Raw genomic sequence first — 24,658 nt, 5'->3', positions numbered from 1 at the left:
GTTAAGCAATTCCAGACTTTTCTAGAATTGTCTTACAATCTGTAATATTCCAGAAATTTTAATGTGACTCAGCAGTTTCTACAAATATTACAACTTGTAATACATTATAAATACATGTAGCAACAGAACTTTCTAGATGCTTAGACTAAAATTATAAAAGCAGGCTTATAAGTAATAGCTAGAAAAAACTCTTTTGCCCGAGGGCTTACCCTCGTGGCCAGCTGTGATTGAATTTATGTTATGCTATGGATGCGATACTGTGAGGAAGCTATAATCAACTGTGATAATTAACTATGGTGAAGCTATAAGTGAAGTGAGTGGAAAGAATCCAGTGAATAAAGAAAATCAAGAATTGTTGCCTACAGTCGCTGGGACCTGGAGTTCGAAGTTGATCTACATCAATACCTGAATGGTCATGAAAGACAGTAAACCTGCTTTGCTTTACAAAATGCTTAACTTAATCTTTAACCTAAGGAAATACATGTAACAGTGTAAACCTAATTTATTAAATAAGAGTTATATAGGGTAACTACTTGTTGCGTGCCTTATATCGTAAGGTCAACTCCGACTCCGGAAAGTGTCTTGGAGTTTTTGTTTAGTTCACAGCTTGAATACCATTACAGAGTTTCTTCTGTAATAGGGTTCCTACATATTCCATTGCTTTCCATCAGCATCAAGTTCAAACTTATGATTGTACTATGGGAACCAATGATGCTGATTGGTAGGTTACGTTATGCATCATTATTGATTTCATTTGATTGATGGAGGCCAAAATGCACTTTGGCCATTGGCACTTGGAGACGTGTTATAATAATGTTATGAAAAAAGTTTTGAGTAAATTAACATCATTCTTATTAACCACTATTAAAGGTAAAACTAGCAGACTGTAAATAGAGTTCATTGCATGATCTAAAATCATTTTCTGAATGGCTCCAACCTAAATTTCTAGTTGCTGTTTTTAAAAAAAGGATATCAGTAGTCAAAGTTTATATCGGGAGAATCATCCAATGACTGCACAATTTGGTCTCTTTATCAGAGAGCTCTAGTGGTGAAGCATCTGCTGCAGATAGTTTGGTTGAAGTACAGCCTAGTGCAATCCCAGGAGCACTTTGCCAGGCTGACGGTGCAGTGATTTCATACAGAAAAAATGCAAGGACATCAGGCCAAAGAAGAACTTCCAGTGAAGAAATAGGTACAGTAGTTTTTCTGTTTTTTATCTCACAGCTACATTGAACACCCACAATTTCCTGTACATGTACCGTAGGATATACTGCACTTCTTCTTCGTTTTTCGCTCACTTTCACCAAAAAAAGCAAACTCCTATTTAAGTATACATGTACATTTGAATGTACTGTAAAGGCTATTTGTGGTTGTGTATGAGTTAGAATGCTAGAAACATAGTAATATAAACATTTATGTGTGTGTACATACATGTACATGTATTATAATTGAACAATAAAATCTAAAGATTTAGAGGTAATACATTGCTTTTTTGTGAAAATTGTATACTTTTGTCATGCTATTTACATGACATTGTATTAGTAAGAGTACTTTTAAGTGCTATCTTTATTTCCATGCAATCCATCTGAGCGTTTGCCTACAGTACAGGTAGAAGATATGCGGCCCAAAATGCTCGTGTAAAACGCGCCTGCTTGTCAAACATGCATGCGTCTGCGTCTTTGCAAAAATTGTGCGTGCGTTTTGCGTGTGCGTTGGCCGCTTATCTCTGACCTGTACTGTAGGTTATGGAAATGGCCCAAACAGGGAAAAAGAAGAACTCTGACCAAGATGGGAATTGAACCTGTCTGCAGGTCATGGATTCAATTCCCACCCCTTTGGCCAGAGTTTCCTTTGCCCTTGTGTGGGCCCACTTCCATGGCTTTCAATAATAATTATTAGCTAAGGTAATGACAAAATATTTTATGAACAAAAGGAGCTGCAGTATTTTTAATTTTTCAAGACTTTCTTAATTCAGAGGCAATGAAAGAGTTATTAAAGTATTCTTGAGAAAGTGAAAATACTACAGTATTTATGAGAAAGTAAAATTTATTCATTTGAAAGAAACTGTTCCCTTGAAGAACATCACATGGTCTGATATGGGAAAACAAAACTCACAAGCTAAAGAGATCCATTCGCTCCGCCACGCTTGGCCGTCGCCATCTTTATTAAACAGCCGATGTGAAAGCGAGGCTAACTTGTAGCATAATGATACTGCTAACAGTGGTGGAAAGGGTTTTGGTCGCGATTGATTGTGAGCACACGCAAGATGAAGAAACATACGCTTTGTACACAAATTCTCAAGACAAGTGTAGGCACATTTTGAACATTTTTTGCACTATTGAGTGGTTAGGGTGTAAGCCCCGGGTATAAACATTTTAAGATCTTTGAGTTGCACAATTTTAATTTAAACCTGTACATAAGAAAAATACAGTGGATAAATTGATACATTATTCGCATCCCCACAAAAACAAATTAATTGGATTTAGCCATTGTATTTTTTACAGAGGTTTGTTTTTGAAAAAGTTGTAAACCAAGAAGCCTGTGACTTGATGACCCACATCTGCTGGAGCTCTGACAGTAGCCGGCTTCTATTGAAAGCCCTCCCCACTTCCATTAGGGTTTGTGGGTGAAATGTTGAATTATAAAGAGAATCAACAAAGGATCAGAATAGTTGCAAGCCTCTAGATGGGCCTTTCACTCCACTAATTAAAACCTTTGAAGATTCACAAACTGATTGTGACTCAGTTCTTCGGGTAGCCACCTTTTCCTGTTCGGGGCAGTACAACAGTTTGAAATTGCCTTATTGTACCTTTTCCCAGATGAAGTGAAGGCAAATCAATAATAATTTTTTATTACCTCTGAATGGACAGCAGCAGTTCACACTTGGACTATCAAATTCTGTGTGAAGAGATTACAACTTGACTGAAGTATCACTGTCACTAACTGATTCCACACCCTAATGTTGAGACAAGTATCAAAAGAGTCTGTCATTTGAAATGATTTAATTATTGTGGGACAGTACGTTAAATTGTCACAAAAAAATAATAGACTTTGGAAAAGAGCATGAAAGGCTTCAATGGGATTACTGCTTGAATTAAATTTACTATTTTTAATTAGTGGAAGAATTATATATCCTGTAAGTGACAAGACTGATCAGCATAATTATTAGGATTTCTTTATACAACTGCCAGATATTACATTAACTTCATGTAACTGTATGAGTGGAAGGCAAAATAACCTTTCCTTGCTCCTGCTAGTTTATTCCTGTTTTAGTGCTAGACTTTTAAATCTTGGCTACAAATTTATTAATGCTAAATTAATTACCTCTTGTTGTCTGATATAAATATGGTACTTTGCACAAGGCAATGAAAACTGTGGCTTTCCTTGCATTTATTTACACAGAGATGTACATGAAAAGGGTAACAGGAAGCTGACCACATTCATTAACAGTAAATGCTACTGTAACATAAACAGGAAAAAGCACTTTAATAATTAATCAATACATGTAGGATTTTAACAAAACAATGGATGTTGCATGGATTAAAAGCAGTGGACCTCTCTACATGTAACTTACATGTACTTGCTCAACATGAATTGATTATCAGATATAAAAGAACGTGGCAGAACCTCGCTAAATGTGGACATCGATCAGTTTTGCATTCATGAAAGTGATAGACCTTGCAGCAAAATGGTTAATGGCATTTCTACAAAGGAAATGCCCATTTGTTAGGACTTTTAAATCAGCAGAAAGGATTATTTTTTCCACAATTAGAACTTTATAAACGTATTTGGTCTTTACAGGAATGGATGCAAATGAGATACGACAAAGATCAAAGCCTCCAGTGGCATCTAGAGAGGAACGTTCTTTGCGTGCATTTGGAGGTAGGAGAAGTATTTTAACAGTGGCAGTGTGGGCCAGCTGTTCCAGAGGAGCTCTCCCTTTGCCAATTTCCTTTCTGCCAACGCACATGTACTGGTATATGGTCAGTCATTCCCCACAAAGTTTGCCATCTTCAATTTAAGCCCCCTGCAATACATACAAGCATTTTAGTGGTGGGCCGAAGGAGCAATAATTTTCAGTTATGTTAAGTTTTACTGACAGTTTTGAGTCGGCAATGCTTGAAACTTCCATACTGTACATGTTGTTCTTGCCAGCTATAACATATTTTGAGCAACTAGAGTAATGGGCACTGCGACAGTAGACATGAAATTAGGTTAGTTTAATTTGTCATTTCTTTATGAGTTTAAGTCCTAGGAAAATCGAGAATCCTTGATTTAAAACAGTGATGATGGGTGGGGAAATGAAGACTAGATTATATCTTTGTTTATATTATAATAACCCAAGTTATTCTCGCATTTTAGTTGGTTCTTACCTATGATCTGTTAGAGGACAGATGCACGATTAACGTCACCATCAGCTTTTATGCGAATAAAGTTTAATTCTTTAGAAAACAAATAGATTCCATGTTGCCTTACATCTGTTCAGTAACAGATCACAGAAGACGTCAAAATATGTTAAGAACATCAGTGACACACCCGGCTCTCGCCTCGTGTGTTACTTTTTTGTTCTTCCCACATTTTGACGTCATTTGTGATCTATCACTGAACAGACGCACGGCAACATGGAATGTATTTGTTAAACTGATAATACAACTGTAAGACATCACCAGTAAGAGATAATTACATGTATTGTGTACTTCAAGCTTGATCACTTGCTGTTGGAATAACCCAAATTACAAGTTACTTTTAAGTAATTCTATCTAAGAGAATCAGCTCTTCAAGCTTTCCTTTTATGGTAATTTAATAAGTTTTTTGACAAAAACTCTAAATCGTGATACCTGAGGAAGAATGATCCTTTCGACCTTTGCTTTTTTTATTAAGGCATGGTCAAGATAGCTTCAGCTTTCATACCCGATGCTATATTTACCATAAGTTTTCAGAGGTCTAAATCAAGCTAGAATTTGTCAAAATAATCAAGTCTTTTTAATAATACTTGGTGCCTCAGATGTGTTTGGTTCGCATTAAATTTTCCTTTGTATAAAATTGTCAGGGTTCTTAATAAGAGGGGACTTCTTGTGAAGTCAGTGAAGTGAAAATATTTAGCATGTTAGTTGCTTTATGAACTGTGAAATTTTCACGAATTATTATTAAAGATTACAGTGATCAGTTTTGACCTTGAAGGATTACACAGTACTCATAATTTCCAGTATAAGTGCAACGTAGGAGGGAAAGTATGAATGAGAGAAGTGAGAAGTACATTTTTCAGAGGCTACTTTTTGCACGCCTTTTCTTTTTACATCATTCCCGATGGACTGAGAGAGGGGTTGCATCTGTTGATGGTCAACGTAATATTATGATGCAAGAACTACAGAAAATCAGTGACATGTACATTAAAGGACTTTTGAGCTCAATCATTTGAATTGACTTTCCCTTTTAGCGTGTGATTAAACAGAGTTTTAAGGGACATGGGGCCTACTATAAAGATATTAATTAATTTTGTACTACCATGAACGTCATTGATTTTGATCACCATGAATTAACAAGATCTAATCTCATTTTCAGATACCCTTATTAAGCTCCTAATCAGTGTATCAGACCTAAACGAAGAACAAGAGAAAGAAGTCTATAATCTTTTAGAAACTCAAGTCAAAATGTTTGTGAAATCCCGTGACTATTCCTCAAATAAACGGAAAGGAGTGAGCGCCTTGACTGATTTTATCCACAAAGCTTACGATGTATCCTTAATGGCTGTCAACGTGGGCTCTCTTGAAATCATTGTGGAGTGCCCTACCTTAAAAAGTCTGAAGGTTCTGTGGAATGATTATCTCTCTGGTCACCTCAATAAAGTGGCAGAACGATACCTTGTGACAGATGAAATGAAGAAGAAACTTGGACTGGAGACAATAAACCTGAAAACAACCATAGACGAGGAGAACTACTTGGCCTGCAGGAAATTTTTTACCGAAATTTCAGGTGCTTGTTCATGTAAATATTTGATCATGACAAAAAATAATTTTTTTTAGTTATGCTTGGGAAGTATTGTACTCTGTACAAGTAAGAGCTGGACCTTAGCCCTTCAGTTTAAGAATCTGCAATGTACATACAGACTTTTTGTTTATTATTTACTTTAGTAGATATTGCAGTAGTGCTGATCAATCAGTAAAGCTGGTCAAGAGAAAGAGTACTTGAACCAACGTTTTTGTTATCCTTACTGTTTTAATTTTCTTATCAGACTAGTTCGCTCAATACATTATGTTTGTTTCTGTCCCTTTCATGAGGCAGTAAGGGCTTTATAGAACAGTTGCACTGACAGCAAAGCGAATGTTCACGACAGAAGAAATTTAACAGTGAAAAGGTAACCACCAACTCTCTCTAATCCAAATGGTGATGTGTCTTCATTTTCAGGAGAAGCAGACATTGATTTGTTATCCTCTCAGCAAGGTTTACTTGATCAGGGATCCAGCACAAGTGAAATGAACACGTCTGCAGATTACACGGCTGTAAGTTCGTTGCATTATTTGATAACAGGAAGTATTGAAATCTAAATCGATTTTTAAAAAAGCATGGGTATGTGTGCAAAGAAAAATACACATAATGTTAAAAATACAAAAGGTTAAATCTTTAGAATGCAAAAAAAGACCCAAACAAACAAACAAACAAAACGCAAAAGGGCCATTCCATTTTAGAGTAGCTAAAATGTCAAAATTTCAAACATATCTTTTGATACCCAACCATGGATATTTGGAAAGAGGATACCCCAAAGTGTTCAGGAAATAATTTGTCAAAAGTTTGTTTTGTGGTAAACGGCAAAGAGAGGCCATTGATTGTTGACCAATGAGAAGCTTGCTTAAGTAGCTATCAAGCTGTAATATTTCAAATTATTATAGCAGGGCACGTTAATTTCAAAAATCTCATCAAGTTAAAAAAACTGAGTCAATGCAAGACAAAGTTAAATTTACAGATAGGTTTTGGACCATCTTGAATGTTATTGCTGAATTATATTGAAAAACATTTCTGTTACGGACATTACGTAATGTCCGTAACGAAAGCAGACCTTTTTTCTTTTTTCTCCGCAATTAAAATCAAGATCTTTTCATGAGCTGGGATCCTTTTTTAGCTTGAAGAGGTCCAAACTATGGCATTGAGAATTTGCAACAACAATGTGAATCACTGGAGAAAATGCAACAAGTTACGGACATTACGTTACGGACATTACGTTACGGACATTACATTATGAATGTAATTATAATATCCTGCCTGAAATCAAAGAAAGTAGAGTAGCTTTGCATTCAGAATGAAGTTGCAGTTGTGTGATGGGACACAATGAAATGGAGGTAACTAATTTCCAACCTTGTTTCTCGCAAAGGGGGATTGGAGGAACAAATAAATCTGTACAAATGTAATATCATTATTAAACTGTAAATAGTCAAACATTTAGTTTAATTCTTAGGCAAAAATGTTAAGTATAAGGATCTTGCCTGCAAATACAATCTCATAGAAAAGAAAATATAGAGGATAGAGAATAATATAGAGTTTCCTCTAAATGCTTTACAATAACAACACGTTAGAGCAATAGTAACAAAGCCAGCTCAGTTGTCTTAACTGCAGTAACACTGTACTCTACATGTATCTAAATGTGATTTAAATTTCCAATAATTAATTCCCACTTTGAATTTAAAAATCTTGGACAATTTTCAACAAGTACACATTGTTTGCAAAAAGTCATTTCAGTTCACACAGTTCAAGGTACCTCTCACTTTTCAACCTTGGGATTCGACTGCTCGTAATCACTGTTTGTTTTACTTAAAAACATGTGGCTGTTTCCTTAGATGTTTAAACAATTTGGTGATTTCAGCAAGGCTTGGAATATGGAATGGTCCAGTGCCAAGCAGCTCTATTGGGCCATAGAACACTCTTCTCTTGAAAACAATATCCAAATCATTTCTCATAGGCCAGTCAGACCACTGTTATGTTTGCACACAGAAGTGTAGGGCTAAAGTTTTGGTGACCATGCAGTACAAATAAAAGAGAGAAATAGCATAGAATTAAACCTGATTTAGATCAATTTAACAGTTTTGACATTGTTATTTAACAGAAGTTTATACTAGAAAAAATCTAAATTTGCCCTAAACTTTATCTGTGTAAAACACAATTCACAGTGTAATGTCCGTAACAAAAAACATGTAATGTCCGTAACGGCAGTTTTTTACCTCCAGCTCAAAATGTAAGGACAGAATAAGGGATACAACATTATTTTAAAAAACTATGAAGCACCTTTGTTCATTTCACTATTAAGGAAATTTTGTCTGGCATGTCAATTCACAGGAATAGTAGTATCTAGTGAACATAAAAAATCGTAGGTTGATTTTTTTGTAATGTCCGTAACGCTGTTTAAGACGAACTTTTTTGCAGCATTTGTAAATGAAATCAAAGTTTCTTTTCTGCTGCTAGTTAAGTACCATGTAAGGGACATTTGTACAAATTTTAAATAAAAACTACAAAAGATAAGTTCGTAAAAAATAGTTTCATTTCCAAAATTTTGCTCTCCGGATGTAATGTCCGTAACGTGGAATGGCCCAAAAAACGATTGTTCGTTTTTATCCCAGTGTACATGTACATGAAGATATCTGCATAACCTGGTTTATTATTGTGTAATATATCATACTTGTATAAGTGGTCTAAGGAAATGGTAGCCTCAGTCCTGCAGTTTGGATTTAAGGTTTTGGCTTTTTATGCATTGACCGCCATGAAAATGTATCCCTCATAAAGATACATTTCTATGAGCTCCGAAAGGACAATATTGTGGAACTCAGTTCTTCATTGGCATTCATTTACATTCCAAGGGTCTTTCTATGCTATTACTTGTAAATGAATATGAAATCAATTCTGATTTATGGCATTTCCCCCCTATTATAGATGTTATAAAATTTGTATCTTCATGGTTTTTGCCAAGTAAATCAACTGCGTTTCAGTTGTCCTAAGTATCTCATCAATTCACTTAAGCTCTCAAGATAAACTCCCACATTTACGTCTCCTGTACTGCAGCTGATCATTACGTATTGGAGCATTTGAACTAGTGAACGGAAGCAAAATTTAAAGGTTCATTTCCAGTTTGGAACACTGCAAGTTAATTTTCCATACATGCCCAAATCATTTATGGTACAAGTAATTGAGTCTCGTCAGGTTTGTTAGAGGTACTCTTGATTCTTCCAACGTCTTAGATTCTATATCTTGATCAAAAGTTCTATTCAGCTTGAGGTAATGGTTATTGAAGGTTCCTTGTTAGCTTTCTTTACATCACACATATACATAACTGTTGGTGTCAGGTTCTACCAGTAATAAAGATAGGCCACATGTGTGATAGGCATTATTTTCTTAAGTGAATCAAAATAATTTAGAATAAGTAACTCAGACTGAGCTTGATTAGCCACGAGATCAAGCTGACCTTATCTCCCCCACTTCTTTGAAGTTACATTTAACCCTGACAAGATCATAGAAAAGCATTTAATACCAGTTTAAACTCATGGATGGCATTCCTTGTGTCAAGATAATTGTATTATTTTTCGTTTGTCATCAGGTCAAGGAACAGGAGACAACCTGTGCTATGAGAATGAAAAAGGCCAAAGTAAGTTCACAATGAAGAAATACTGTTTTTAGCAACATTGGTCTGCAAACAAGCTGGATTTTTATCAGGAATGTAATCACGTTATGTTTGACAGCGTTCAAATCCCCAGCCAAACTAAAACTTAAGACTACTAGTGTGTGGAGATCTGTCCCTTCACTGCAGACTCCCACAACAGCGTAATAGTAATATTTTCATTGTTTTAATTTAATCCTGCTACAAGGGAAACCATTGACGCATTGATTGATTAGCTCATTATTCTCTTTCTCTTAACTCTGTTTTTATAAAGTAGTCTTAACTGTTTTTACCGATCTTTATCAAGACAGTGCTTCTATTTTTTTCATGTGCACTGCCTGAGGGCTTGAAATTCTAAACTGGCACCTGTCGACTTTAACCACATGGTCACGTTGAAAAATTAATGTACATTGTAAGAATATTCTACAAAACAATAGTGCAGGTCAGTTACGTATCTCTTTTACAGACTCCAAATGAAGGTTCCACGGGCATCCACTGTATTTGGACATTGGAGAGATAACACTGTGTTAATTTTCTACATTTTTTTTCCCCTAGGTATCTCGAAGTGCTCTTCATAGGGCAGCAGTCAATGGACAATATGAGGAGGTCAAGAGGCACCTGAAGAATGGTGCAAATGTTGATGAAAGAGATCAGGTTCTTCAAGAGATTTGTATTAGTATCTTATTTTCAGTTAAAGTTCTACATATCTCACTGAATAAATATACTATCTAGCCCAAGTTTGCTTAGCCATTTGTGCGTAGGGTTAGAATACATACATGTATTTGTTAAAAGACAGTCACAAAGGCCAACACTTGGCAGTATTAAAACTTACAATCCATGGCCCTGATCTTTCTCTAATCTTCACACCAGTTTGCTAGAGATTATAAGAAAGGAATGTGGGTGAAGCCCAAATTGCTTTCTCTTAGCAATGTTGCTGTGTATCACTTTCAGGCAGTGCTGAACACCAGAATTTATATCTTGGTTTTATATTTTTTTCTTTCCCCAGTTTTTGTTAACACCGCTGCACCTTGCCTGTTGGTATGGACATGAATCTGTAGTCAAGCTCTTGCTAGATCATAATGCAGATGTCAATGCCTTAGACAGGGTAAGAAGGAAGAGAAGAGTTGACTCCCCGTTGATGTTCCTCTTAGTCTACTGCTACTACTGTTCACTAAGTGCCGCAATGATACATAAGAACGTCATTTTAAGTATAAAAATTGCTGTCGTATATATTAATTAACAATTATTCGCCGAAGGCGAAGTGATATCGGTGAATATTCACCGAGACGAAGGTGAATATTCACCGATAATCACTGAGCCTGAGGCGAATAATTGTTTTAGTATAAATACACAGGTGATTATTTCAAAAAAGAGAAAAAAAAAAACATTTCAACGCGAAAATCATCTTCACTTACAGTGGCAAAACGACTACTGGCAGCCATTTTGTCCGTCGAGGTGATTATCGGTTGATAATCCGAGATAGCGAGCCAATGAGAGCGCGCTATTTTGTATAATCACCTGTGTATTTATACTAATGATCATTAGTAGCAGTCAACTTACAGATGTGAGCATATTTGGTGAGTCTTCAAGGAATGAAGAATATTTATAGTATAGAGTGAACCCTGCCACTGCAGTTCTCAAATAATGCAAATGCATAAAATAATTATTAAGAGAAAGACAAGAATGAAGAAAGCCATTCAAGTAACGATCTAACTTCTCTTTCTCTTCTTTAGTTCCAGTTCACTCCTCTGCAGAAAGCTGAACGCCACAATCATCAGTCCATAATTCAGCTGCTCCTGGACCATGGTGCAAAACCAAGTCTTCAGCAACCAGTAAGTTATTTAAAATTTGTCCAACTTGCGAGAAATGCTTTAGGCAATAAGAAAATAACGTTAATTTTGCAAGGAATTAATTTACTGTCTTGACCTTTGTTGTTGTGGGGTGGTGTAGGGCAAGCAATGCCAAGTGAACCTCACTAAATTTAGTGCGCTAAATTCCATAAATGTGCTTTGCCTATTCTACTGGAGCATTTTTATCGTCCGGCTTTATTGTCAGTGTAGGGCGTATTAGATGTAAGAGACGTTTCCTATCTATATTCACAACTCGTAAACATGAATGAGTGTGCAGCTCAAGCTGAGAGCCTGAGTGTTTAATGCTGTCTAAATAACGTACAAAACTAAGGCGCACCAACCTCTGGGGGAGAGAGAGGTGATTACAAGATAAAAGAACCTTAAAGTGCACCTACATGTAAAAAATGTTTTGGCAACAATATTAATTTGCCGCCAAAAGCAAACATGTTTTACCATTCTTTCGTCAAAATTTTGCTTCTCATCTGCCGGACAAGATGCGCGAAGTTATCAAAACTAGCAGTAATTTGGACCCACGACCGTGATGTGAGAGGCATGGGTCTATTCACGATTTTACATCCCAAACTGCTTTGCAGTGCAACAGGAATGCAAATCAGTTTGTGACGTAAAACCAAGAATAGACCCATGCCTCTCACATCACGGTCATGAGCCCCAATTACTGCTAGTTCTGCCAAGTTTACGTGGCTTGCACGGCACAGAAAAAAGCGAAATTCTGGGTAACAATGCTGACAGTTTCATTTTCATTCATTTCATTTATTTATTTTGCCAGAAAAAAAAAAGAAAGAAAGAAAAGGCAAATTTTGACTTCACTACCCAATCACACACAACACAACTAACTCAATCATAACCCAAGTGTGTAGATACTTGGGCATGTAGGACAGCAAGCGCCACAAGCCGGGTTAATTTTGTTTGCCAGCTGCACGCAAACTCCGCTCCCACATAAAAATATGTTAGCATACTTGATGGTACTGATCTACTAAAAACTTATTAATATTTTAAAAAATACAACCACACTTTTGAATTTACGGAACATGTTTTGATATTTGAAACATCATCTTAAGCCATGGTTAGTTTAACATTAAAATTTTTACAAGATAATTCGTATATATATATATATAACTATCAATACAATGATTCTTTGTAGATTAAATGTTCCTTACAAGTAGGTAAAATTCAAACGAACCAACAATATTATAGAGAACACAACTGACATAACGGTAAAAGTTTAAAAGTGTAATGCTAAACTGACATGATCAACTTGTTTGTTGAGTTCGGGTTTCAACCGCTCAATATGGAAACTCTCCTTGAGTTGATAGAAAAGAAGTAGCATTATCAATGATTTTGAAGCAAGATATATCACAATTATCCTGACAATTTTGGAAAAAGTAAGATGCTTGAAAATATGAGAATTTTCATCCTGGAAAAGGTGCTCATTTACACGTGTGTAGAAATGCCTGTTGGTTTCACCAACGTAGCGAGCACCACAGCCCGCACAAGTAAATTTATATACAACGCGTGATTTGAGAGAATCCGGAATGAAATCCTTTGGACTAAAAATGTTGCACATTCATTGTTACTTGATCTCTGCTTGGATAATAATACATCTAAAAAAGGTAATTTGCCATCTGTTTCTGTTTCCATTGTAAACTTGATGTTGGGATGGCATTTGTTAAGGTATTGTGAAAACATATCTGCATCATGAGAATTTTGAAAACAACAAATAATGTCATCTACGTATCTACGATATTACGAGATGCTTCCGTGATGCATACACTGGGTTGCCTGTGGTACGTGCTACAGAAAATCAGAAGGCCCTGAATTGTGTGGTATTGAAATACAGCATTCCAGTCTCTGAAGAATAACAAATAAAAGAGAAGCGAGAAACATTGGCTTCTGGGCTGACATGTTGATAATTTTCAAGTTCCCTCACAACTTCTTTGCACCACAAGTGTGCCCTCTGAGCATCTGACAGATTTGTGATACTAAACTTCACTGAAATCAAGCCCTGTTTCGCGGGGTTAGTGTTAGGATGGGAGACCAAAACAATAAACCCCTCATAAAAAACAGAATGATCTGACCGAAAATACTATTAACGCTAACAAATGCGAACTCAGCAAGGTACAGATTCTGTTAGCTTGCTTTATGCAAAACAAATATTGATGAAAAAGCAAATAACTATTGATACACAGTTTTCAGAAAGAGCAGAAGGAAGTTTCCCGGACGGTCGATCGAGAATAAAATATTTACGACATGAAAACAACATTAATTTTGAACCGTGAATATAGAATATACAAAGTTACAATCAGCGACCAAAATTTTGGGAGATTTTTGCTACGTTCAAGTAAATTGCAAAATCGAAAGTGACATGGCCGGAATTCAGCGGGGGCCATAATTAAGTTACCGCGGAATGTTTACTCGCCAAACAGTGAAGCATCTGTGTCAAATGATGGCAAGATACCGGGTTTTTGTAAGTTTCTTTTTCTGTCAAGTGTTATAAAGTTTGACAATGAAATGAGCGAAGTCAAAACAAAGATCACAATCGCCCAACTCTTATTTATGCAAAGTCAAAATTTACTCTCCAAGACGCGTACGACGTTATTTATCACCAGGTAATTCCATCATTTTGGAAATAGCAGCTACTTTATTCTTCATCTGCGTCTCAATTTTTCACTGTTTTTGGGGCTCATTTTGTTGAAACTCAAGCACGCTTCCAACAGGCCTGTGAACTCTTCCTGCTTACAGAGCAATACTAAAAAACTTCTCCCATATCATATTTCAACCTTAAGATCGAAAATTCAATACACAACATGATATTATAATTCACAAAGGCAGAAAATACCACAGAATCCTTTTCCAGCGAAAAATTTATTGAAACAAACAACATATTTGCTCTTAGAGGCGAGAACCTCTTCCTATTTCATTGCGTGCGTGAAGACAAGAAACTCAATTGTGTCAAATTACCATATACTTCCGGTAAATACTGCTCACTTTGATTTCGTCTCGACGGGCGATAGATTGTTGTCGAAGTCCAGTACTCGTCGCTTTTGAGATTCATGCCTAGTTTATCCAACTGACTTTCCATTATTGAGCTCCATAAGGGTATATTTTGTGTAAGGATCCACTAAAACGCCATTCGCGTTGCATGACTTTCGACGCCATTGCAGGCTAAGTTAATGATTCTACTGTGTCCACCAGAGAAATCTACGCAGTTCCACTACCCTCTCGATCCTAAGAAAATACGCGCAGAAGGCTCTATACACAAAGACACCACTTACCAGGGGAGTGACAGGCAAGACTTTTACCGACACGGAAAAAAAAAAAAAGAAAACAAACAAACTAAACGAAGACCTCGACTGGGTTTGCCCATAGGCAACCCAGTAATAATACTTGGGTACCAGAGTATTTTTCCAACCAAAGCCTTTCATAATCACCCATGAAGAAATTGGCTAACACAGGGGCTAAAGGTGAACTGATTGCCACTCCATCTATTTGATCGTGAAAATTGGAACAATTACCGTTTACAGCGAAACAAGGTCGCAGCACTGAAAAGACAGGCTGTTAAAGATTCCTACTCCAAAGCTGTGTCTGTTTCTACTAGAGGCTCGACTGGTTTATTCTGGAGAAAACTGAGGCCGCTTTTACCAAATAACAAGCCCAGTGACAATTCAAGTCAAATTTGTTTGCTTGATAACGGCGCAATTGCTCCTGATCCAGCGCGGTTCTGAATGAGTACTTCGTATCTCCTACTGTTGACGAGTCAGTCTTGACCTTGTCCGTTGACGACTTTTCCAGTCACATCAGTGTTGTTAATATAAACGCGATGGCTCCTAAGCTTAATTTTCATTTTCATCCAGTCAGCGAAGCCCATGTTTCTGATATTCTCTCTAATCTGAACATAAGGAAATCAACTGGTCCTGACGGTATACCATCTAAGCTGCTTAAAATAGCTACCCCCGTCATTACTGCACCTCTGACAAAGCTTTTTAATCATTGTATTGGCGTCGGCGAGTGGCCTTATCAATGGAAACTCAGTAACGTTACTCCTGTCTACAAGAAAGATGACGAAACATCCAAATCAAATTATCGTCCTGTTAGTGTCATATCAGTAATACCGAAGGTGTTTGAGAGAATAACAATTAAATATGATCAGCTATATAGCGCATTCACTCCAATCTTTTCTGATAACATGTCTGGCTTCCTACGCGGACATTCATGCTGTTCCGCCTTACTTAAACTAACTGATGATTGGCGCCATGCTCTTGACAAGAAAAAAGATGTGAGAGTGGTTGCTATTGACCTATCGAAGGCATTTGACTCGATTTGCCATAACTTGTTACTAGCGAAACTAAAAGCTTATGGCGTTCAAGACTCTGCATTAAAACTGATTCAGTCGTATCTATCAGGCCGTCTTCAAAGAGTTAAATGCAATGGGAACGTGTCTGACTGGCTCCCCATTCGCTGTGGAGTGCCGCAAGGGAGCCTTCTTGGCCCGCTTCTCTTCAATATTTTTGTGAATGATGTTAATTACTCAGCTGGGTTTTCCTCCATACGTCTTTATGCCGATGACACAACGCATTAGGTCTCTCACGAGTGTCCTGCTGTACTGGAATCCATCTTGAATCAAGACATAAAGAAATTAACCATTTGGTTCTCAGCGAACTATCTTCAAGTTAACGCCACTAAGACTCAATCAATGACACAAGGTAGTTCTTAGTATACTTGCAACTTTTTAGTCGATCACTTGTCCATCAAAATGGAACCGACTCTCAAAATTTTAGGTGTAACATTGGACCGCGACTTGTCTTTTAAGCCCCATGTTACTATCATGCTGAAAAAAGCATACGCTATGATAGCTGCTCTACGTAGGATTAAGAGCTTAGTTCCATCAAATACTATGTTCTCTCTGTACAAAGCCTACGTGTTACCGCATATTGAATATTGTAGCCCGCTACTGCTAGGAATATCTAAATCTTTGAAGAATACCATCGAACGAGCCAACCACTATGCGATTAATCTGGGTAACTCAGCTACCTATGATCTATGCTTAACTAAGACCGCTATGGGCACGCTTGAACAAAGACGCATCGTACAATCGCTCATTTTATTTTTTAGGTGTTTTAGACGTAACGGCCCAAATTACATTTCTCAGTTTTTTACACCTAGGATAACTAATTACAATTTACGAGGTGATGGCCTAAATGTTGTACAGCCATCATATAACAGCCTCGTTATGCACAACTCATTTCTGTATCAGATTGCCCACATGTGGAATCAATTACCAGCCATAACAAAATCCTCGACCACTTTGGCTTAATTTCGTTCTCGTCTGAACGGTGTTGAATTTGCATGGTGCCAGTGTATGAGCTGTATACATTAGCTATTCTCTTATCTTAATATTTGTACAAGTGACTTTTTAAATTATCTTTTAATACAGTTCTGGATTCTTCTAGAATTTTTATTTTTTATATGTAAATAGTAATTAGGTATGGTATTGTAAATAGTCGTGCCTTTTTAACATGAGCCATTGGCTCGGGAGATTGGGCAACCTCTCCCTACGTTTGCGACTTTAAATAATGTTACCTTACCTTATAACCATTGAATAAAAAATGAGTGTGGCTTGTATCAAATTTGAAGATTTATTTAAGATGAAGTTTACTCAATTATGGATTTGACTGCTTAATCTATCTCCTCAGGTTAAGGTATATTTGTAAAAAGGCTAGTGACACCATAGGAAACTAGAAACTTGTCGCTGAAATTATTGATAGTTATTGATAATTATTGAAACTATTGATAATGCTACTTCTTTCTATCAACTCAAAATCAAGGAGAGTTTCCATATTGAGCGGTTGAAACCCGAACTCAACAAACAAGTTGATCATGTCAGTTTAGCATTACACTTTTAAACTTTTACCGTTATATCAGTTGTGTTCACTTCTCTATAATATTGTTGGTTCGTTTGAATTTTACCTACTTGTAACGAACATATAATCTACAAAGAATCATTGTATTGATAGTTATATATATAAACGAGTTATCTTGTAAAAATTTTAATGTTACACTCACTATGGCTGAAGAGGATGTTTAAAACATCGAGACATGTTCCGTAAATTCAAAAGTGTAGTTGTATTTTTTAAAATATTACTAACACTTGTGCTATCCAGACCATTTAAAAACTTATTACAGGAAAGGTACACTTGGCACCTGCCCGATACGAAAACCCAAAACCCTGCGGGAATGAGGGAACGTATTCTCCAAACCCTATGCAAGTGCCACTACACTATGGAGGCTAAGGGGAAAAGTTAACAAAAAAGTTGGCGAAGAAAGCTGAACCCAGACTGATTCAAATTCCTAATGGTTCACTACTCGTAACGACGAAATACTCAAAATCCCCACCAGACAACCCGAGTTTATTCTTGGAATGTGTACTCACACTTTCCAAGCCGAATGACTTAAAGTAATCGCAAAATTATTATGGTAACGGGAAGTGATATGTTTAGACAACGTTCTCGTAGCCGTCGTCGTCGTCGTCGTCGTCGTCGTCCTTGCTTAAGGTCCCTAATGTTGGTTTTTGCGAGCATCTGACTTTTTCTTTCCTAAAACCGGAGTTTGTTTTTCGAAATTAAGAGAATTTCCTAAATTGCTGAAATTGGAGTTTATGGAATATACACCAACTGCCAGAGACACTGAAGACTCGCTGAGCACCACACTTAACAAATAACAACAGAATCACAGTTCCACGATGGCCATCACGCAGTCACACAACGTTCTCATTTGCTTGCTTGTTCGCGTTGTTGTCAATGTTGTTGTCCGACTTTACTACAAACGGTTTGTAGTAAAGTCAGAGTCGCACAGGAACTTGTTGGCCAATTCTATTCGGACGTCAAGGGATCGAATCCAATTTTATGTTAAAAAACACAACATTGAGTACAATTTTACGAAAACTAGCAAATGAGAAAAATGCGTGACGACCATCGTGGAACTGTATTGCCGAGGTTTTTACGAACTAAACATTAAATGTGGTTTTAAAGTGTGGAGCTCAGCGAGTCTTCAGTGTCTCTAGGAGTTAGCATACATTCCCACAAAAACTCCAATTTCAGTCGGAAATTCTCTTAATTTCGAAAACCAAACTGAGATGTCCCTTCAAGGGCACCCAACGATAATCTTCGGTGAAATATGTGTTCGGGAGAGTCAAACTGTTCTAAGAATTTCGGTTCTACGTTGCCAGACAGCTACAGATTTCTTTACTAAAACACCACCTAAGATTCGCAACCTAGGAAAATTAGTCCCTTACGTGTTTGGAAGGCCTTTTTTGCAATTTTTGGCATTTAAAAAGGTCACCTGGCAGTTTCGGATGAGCAAATGGTTCGGTTGGAAGTTCCTAGAAGATAACGTTCCTCAACGTTCAGCTAGCAATTTCTGAAATGAAGATACATGTACCATTCCCTAAAAATTTCGGACAGTTCAATTTTCAGCTAAGATATCCGAAGAGATCAAATTTTTCTAGGTGATAAAAACATCTCTGTAGACAGTCTTTATACATTACAAGGAGCCTAGACATGTCTCTGAAAGGCTTTTGGCTTAATTTGCTCGTTGGGTGCCCTTGTTCCTTTCGTGGCTTCCGTATGTTCCTGAAGGAAAGAATTTTCTAACTGAAATAGAGATGGTCAACTGAGATGCATGAATCTCCCAAAGGAAGAAGAGGGGGGCTTTTTTCAAAAATTCTTATCCAAAGGAAAGGCTTCCATTAGCCTCGTTATCCCGTGGGGTAATGCAGTCATTACGAAGTGAATTGATATTTGACACGTTTTGTTGCAGCTCAGTCTCAGGACATTTACAAAAAGGGCTTTCTTACGTACGGACAGCCATTCAGGGTTTAATCTACTACAGGCAGCTGTCTTACAAGGAGACCATGACATTGTTTACAAAGCAAGTACCTATCTAGAGAACTTTGTGGAAAAGATGAAATCTGAAACAATAAGTAATAAGGCGTCCATTTTCTGCGGCAAATCAGCAGTTGATATTCTATCAGCCCTTGATTGCAGAAAACCAGGTCATGCTGATATTGAAAAACTGTGGCAAAGATTGGTTGCGATTGACGAAACACTAAGTGAGCTGCACTCATGCGCAATGAGCGGCGATGTAGAAAAGGTGATTGAGCTCGTTTTTAATGATGGTATTGATGTCAATGTCGCTGCAAAGAGCAATATCACACCATTGCTGTTGGCAAGTCCGATGTCCTCTGGTGTGTTAATCAAGACCCTGATTGATCTTGGGGCAGACGTAGATGCTCAAACATCCCCAGGTAAAAAGGGACCTTTGCTTTTTGCAGCTTCTGGCAATAATTACATGGTGGCTAGATTGCTTTTGGAGCATGGAGCTGATGGGAATGTTAAGGATCAGTGGGGGAAAACGCCTCTTCAAAAAGCAGTCACGCAGAAGAACGTACATCTCGTCGAGCTATTGCTTGAAAACAAGGCGGATCCGAATATTCAAAACGGCATGGGATACACACCTCTTTATGAAGCAGTCACGCAGAAGAACGTACCTCTCGTCGAGCTATTGCTTGAAAACAAGGCTGATGTGAATATTCAAAACGGCATGGGATACACACCTCTTTATGTAGCAGTCACGCAGAAGAGCGTACCTCTCGTCGAGCTATTGCTTGAAAACAAGGCGGATCCGAATATTCAAAACGGCATGGGATACACACCTCTTTATGAAGCAGTCACGCAGAAGAACGTACCTCTCGTCGAGCTATTGCTTGAAAACAAGGCGGATCCGAATATTCAAAACGGCATGGGATACACACCTCTTTATGAAGCAGTCACGCAGAAGAACGTACCTCTTGTCAAGCTATTGCTTGAAGACAAGGCGGATGTGAATATTCAAAGCCACTGGGGATACACACCTCTTTATGAAGCAGTCACGCAGAAGAACGTACCTCTTGTCAAGCTATTGCTTGAAGACAAGGCGGATGTGAATATTCAAGACAGGGCGGGAAAAGCAGCTCTACATAAAGCAGTCATGCTGAATGATGTACCTCTTGTCAAGCTATTGCTTGAGAACAAGGCGGATCCGAATATTCAAAACGGCATGGGATACACACCTCTTTATGAAGCAGTCACGCAGAAGAACGTACCTCTTGTCAAGCTATTGCTTGAAGACAAGGCGGATGTGAATATTCAAGACAGGGCGGGAAAAGCAGCTCTACATAAAGCAGTCATGCTGAATGATGTACCTCTTGTCAAGCTATTGCTTGAGAACAAGGCGGATCCGAATATTCAAAACGGCATGGGATACACACCTCTTTATGAAGCAGTCACGCAGAAGAACGTACCTCTTGTCAAGCTATTGCTTGAAGACAAGGCGGATGTGAATATTCAAGACAGGGCGGGAAAAGCAGCTCTACATAAAGCAGTCATGCTGAATGATGTACCTCTTGTCAAGCTATTGCTTGAAAACAAGGCGGATCCGAATATTCAAAACGGCATGGGATACACACCTCTTTATGAAGCAGTCACGCAGAAGAACGTACCTCTTGTCAAGCTATTGCTTGAAGACAAGGCGGATGTGAATATTCAAGACAGGGCGGGAAAAGCAGCTCTACATAAAGCAGTCATGCTGAATGATGTACCTCTTGTCAAGCTATTGCTTGAGAACAAGGCGGATCCGAATATTCAAAACGGCATGGGATACACACCTCTTTATGAAGCAGTCACGCAGAAGAACGTACCTCTTGTCAAGCTATTGCTTGAAAACAAGGCGGATGTGAATATTCAAGACAGGTCGGGAAAAGCAGCTCTACATAAAGCAGTCATGCTGAATGATGTACCTCTTGTGAAGCTATTGCTTGAAAACAAGGCGGATCCGAATATTCAAGACGAGGTGGGAGGCACACCTCTTTATGTAGCAGACACGCGGAACAACGTACCTCTCGTCGAGCGATTGCTTGAAAACAAGGCGGATGTGAATATTCAAGACAGGACGGGAAAAGCAGCTCTACATAAAGCAGTCATGCTGAATGATGTACCTCTTGTCAAGCTATTGCTTGAAAACAAGGCGGATCCGAATATTCAAAACGGCATGGGAGGCACACCTCTTTATGAAGCAGTCACGCGGAAGAACGTACCTCTCGTCGAGCTATTGCTTGAAAACAAGGCGGATCCGAATATTCAAAGCCACTGGGGAGAAACACTTCTCCATAAAGTAGTCATGCTGAATGATGTACCTCTTGTCAAGCTATTGCTTGAAGACAAGGCGGATGTGAATATTCAAGACAGGGCGGGAAAAGCAGCTCTACATAAAGCAGTCATGCTGAATGATGTACCTCTTGTCAAGCTATTGCTTGAGAACAAGGCGGATCCGAATATTCAAGACGAGGTGGGAGAAACACCTCTTTATGTAGCAGTCACACAGAAGAACGTACCTCTCGTCGAGCTATTGCTTGAAGACAAGGCGAATGTGAATATTCAAGGCCACTGGGGAGAAACACTTCTCCATTTAGCAGTCATGCTGAATGATGTACCTCTTGCCAAGCTATTGCTTGAAAACAAGGCGGATGTGAATATGCAAGCCGAGAATGGAGTAACTCCTCTTTATGTAGCAGTCACGCAGAAGAACGTACCTCTCGTCGAGCTGTTGCTTGAAAACAAGGCTGATGTGAATATTCAAAACGGCATGGGATACACACCTCTTTATGTAGCAGTCACGCAGAAGGACGTACCTCTCGTCGAGCTGTTGCTTGAAAACAAGGCAGATGTGAATATTCAAGACGAGGTGGGAGAAACACCTCTTTATGTAGCAGTCACACAGAAGAACGTACCTCTCGTCGAGCTGTTGCTTGAAAACAAGGCGGATGTGAATATTCAAGACTGGTTGGTAGAATCTGAATCAGCGCATGTGACAGAAGCAGAAGTTCTATTGCGGCCCCAAGTTTCTAGACTACCTTATGGCAGCGAGGAAAGCTTAGAACAGGTTGTGCACTTTAAGTATTATTATTATTATTATCATCATTATCATCATCATCATCATCATCATCATCATCATCATCATCACTTAACCGAAAAAGAGACTTTTTGTCACTTGTAACAACACTTATTTTGTTGGTCAAAATTTAGCAAATTGACGCCAGGTTTTATGACTGCCCTTTTATTGATGATAAAATTACGTCATAACATGGTCAAAGTCCTCACATAACCCCGAGCGGGAAGGCCTATGTCTGGCTTATTTTTACTTTCGCGAGGACTCAACGACCCCAGAAAAACATTATCTGTGGTTACACTAGCCCTTTTACCCATGGGTTAATAGCGTTTGCTCATGGGCCTGGACGTTTTTGTGTGTAACCGCTTTCCCTAGACCGAAACTGCTCTAGGGGTATTTCCATGGATACAACAAAACCAACAAAAGCACTTCCCATGACAGTTCCTGAACGGTTTATCTGCTCACTGAGGTGGCTTGGCCAATCATAAAGAAGAACGTAGCTAATACAGGAAATCGCCTGCACTGCTCTGAGTTGACCTCTAATACGCTTATCAGAAAGCACGAGGTAACATGGCAGGGATTCGTGCGTCACTGTGAGTATTTCTTTCTTTATTTTCATGAGTTTGCTCTTCAGACTGTCAGTTACGAAGTTGACTAAGTTATCTTTCTGTTTCTCTGTTTATAATTTTTAATGTCAGTGAACTCATATCTAAGTATATTTTACCCTGAGGGGAGTCTTCTACTGTGTAACCGCATCCCCAAGGGTAACATGAAACCTGAACGGAACCAAACCCAATCCATCCCCAAACCCAAGGTGTGTGTAACCACCGCTATTGATGAAATAATCTATTTATTGTTCATTTTGTTCAACGTGTTTTCCTTAACAAGTAGATTAAGTGTTGGTGCTAACGAGGGTCAACGAGGCACACGCTGTGTTTTTTTGTTTGATGTTGACCAAAAATTACCAACCATTCAATATTCATTTCTGTTGCACATGGGATTTGGCATCATTCAAGTTGTTTGCTGCATGGGTTCAAGTTTTAATTTCCAGTTAGTGGTTTGTAGTCTGCAGATGCAAGCTGAGCGATGTTGAGCGATTCTGAGTCGGAAGTGCTTTTGACTCAAAGCACTTTGGAGGTAGTATTGTGGAAACTGATACAGCCGAAATAAACTGAAAGAAAAGTTTCCACTGATCCAGTATTATCTAAGTCTGGCTTGAAACAACTGGGCCCTGGTGTTCCGTAAGACGTAACTATGGGATCCCAATTATATGCATTTGTCTGTCTGTTTATAGATTGATTGATTGATTGATTGATGACATACCATTCCCTTCTCTTTGATGATAACTGGCATACATGTGACTCTTAGTCAAACAACGATAATGACAAAGCTAAGGAAGACCTGAATGAGATCCTTCATTGGTGAAAATTGAAAATTGAAAGTAGTGGACCAGGAGAAGCAGCAAGGGTTTCTAGGTCTCCCTCAACTTCCCCCCCCCCCCCCCTTCCTCCCCGACCCTCCTTCAATTCCCCACTCTTAAACGACATTATGTTCAAAAAGCGTATCATCTGCTGGATTTTTCCCAAAAATTACACTGAAATAATTGTTTGCCATTGGCACAACCATGTGTCAACCCAATTGAATTTTCAGTCTTTTCGTGGGGAAAAGTGAAGGTACAGGAGAATGTGAATGAGCTTATTGGAACGTTTTGGCAATAGATCGTTTTCACTGTCACGCAATAAAAAAATAAATCGAAAACCATCCAGTGGAAAAAGTCAAGAATTCGTGATGTTGTAGAAGATAAATGAAGAAGACACTTCTCCAAGTTTTAGGCCTGTGCGTTTCCCCAAACTTCAGATATTCGTCGAAATGTTTCGCAGAAATTTACAGAGCCCAGTATGAAAACGCCATGTTGGTGCACATCTGTGGTACACCAATATGGCGGCCGGAAAATAGTGTCAACATCTCTTACTTACTTTGGCTATCTAGGCGAGTGATCATCTGTGCTGAACAAACAGCTATTTACCTAAGCACTTTTCCTGATGCTTTAAATTCTAAAAAGGCTCAAAACCATGAGATAAATATATATTTCTCAATAAACTCGATCGTCGCCTCGTGTCACGCACCGCTATAACTCAGAAATTCAAAATGCTCTGGTTTCCAAACGAAGCAC

At 38.3% G+C, this 24,658-nt stretch overlaps 2 protein-coding genes across 2 annotated transcripts in view; both read left to right on the top strand.

The window, feature by feature from the left end:
• Positions 1 to 24,658, top strand: part of LOC138013837 (ankyrin-1-like) — a 109,644-nt gene that overhangs the window by 78,247 nt on the left and 6,739 nt on the right. Inside the window, exons 9-10 of the mRNA XM_068860888.1 lie at positions 10,193 to 10,291; positions 10,644 to 10,742. Of these exons, the coding sequence (XP_068716989.1) occupies positions 10,193 to 10,291; positions 10,644 to 10,742 (198 nt within the window). The remainder of the gene's footprint in view (positions 1 to 10,192; positions 10,292 to 10,643; positions 10,743 to 24,658) is intronic.
• On the top strand, positions 11,376 to 22,949 carry LOC138049318 (ankyrin-1-like). Its single transcript, XM_068895549.1, has 2 exons — positions 11,376 to 11,469; positions 19,321 to 22,949. Exon 2 carries the CDS (start codon positions 19,465 to 19,467, stop codon positions 22,591 to 22,593), a length of 3,129 nt encoding a protein of 1,042 aa, XP_068751650.1. The 5' UTR covers positions 11,376 to 11,469; positions 19,321 to 19,464; the 3' UTR covers positions 22,594 to 22,949.

This window comes from Montipora capricornis, chromosome 1 (assembly GCF_036669925.1).
Source record: "Montipora capricornis isolate CH-2021 chromosome 1, ASM3666992v2, whole genome shotgun sequence".
NCBI classification, from domain to species: domain Eukaryota; kingdom Metazoa; phylum Cnidaria; class Anthozoa; order Scleractinia; family Acroporidae; genus Montipora; species Montipora capricornis.
Note: the sequence above shows the minus strand (reverse complement) of the source record. Positions and strands in the feature narration are given on the sequence as shown.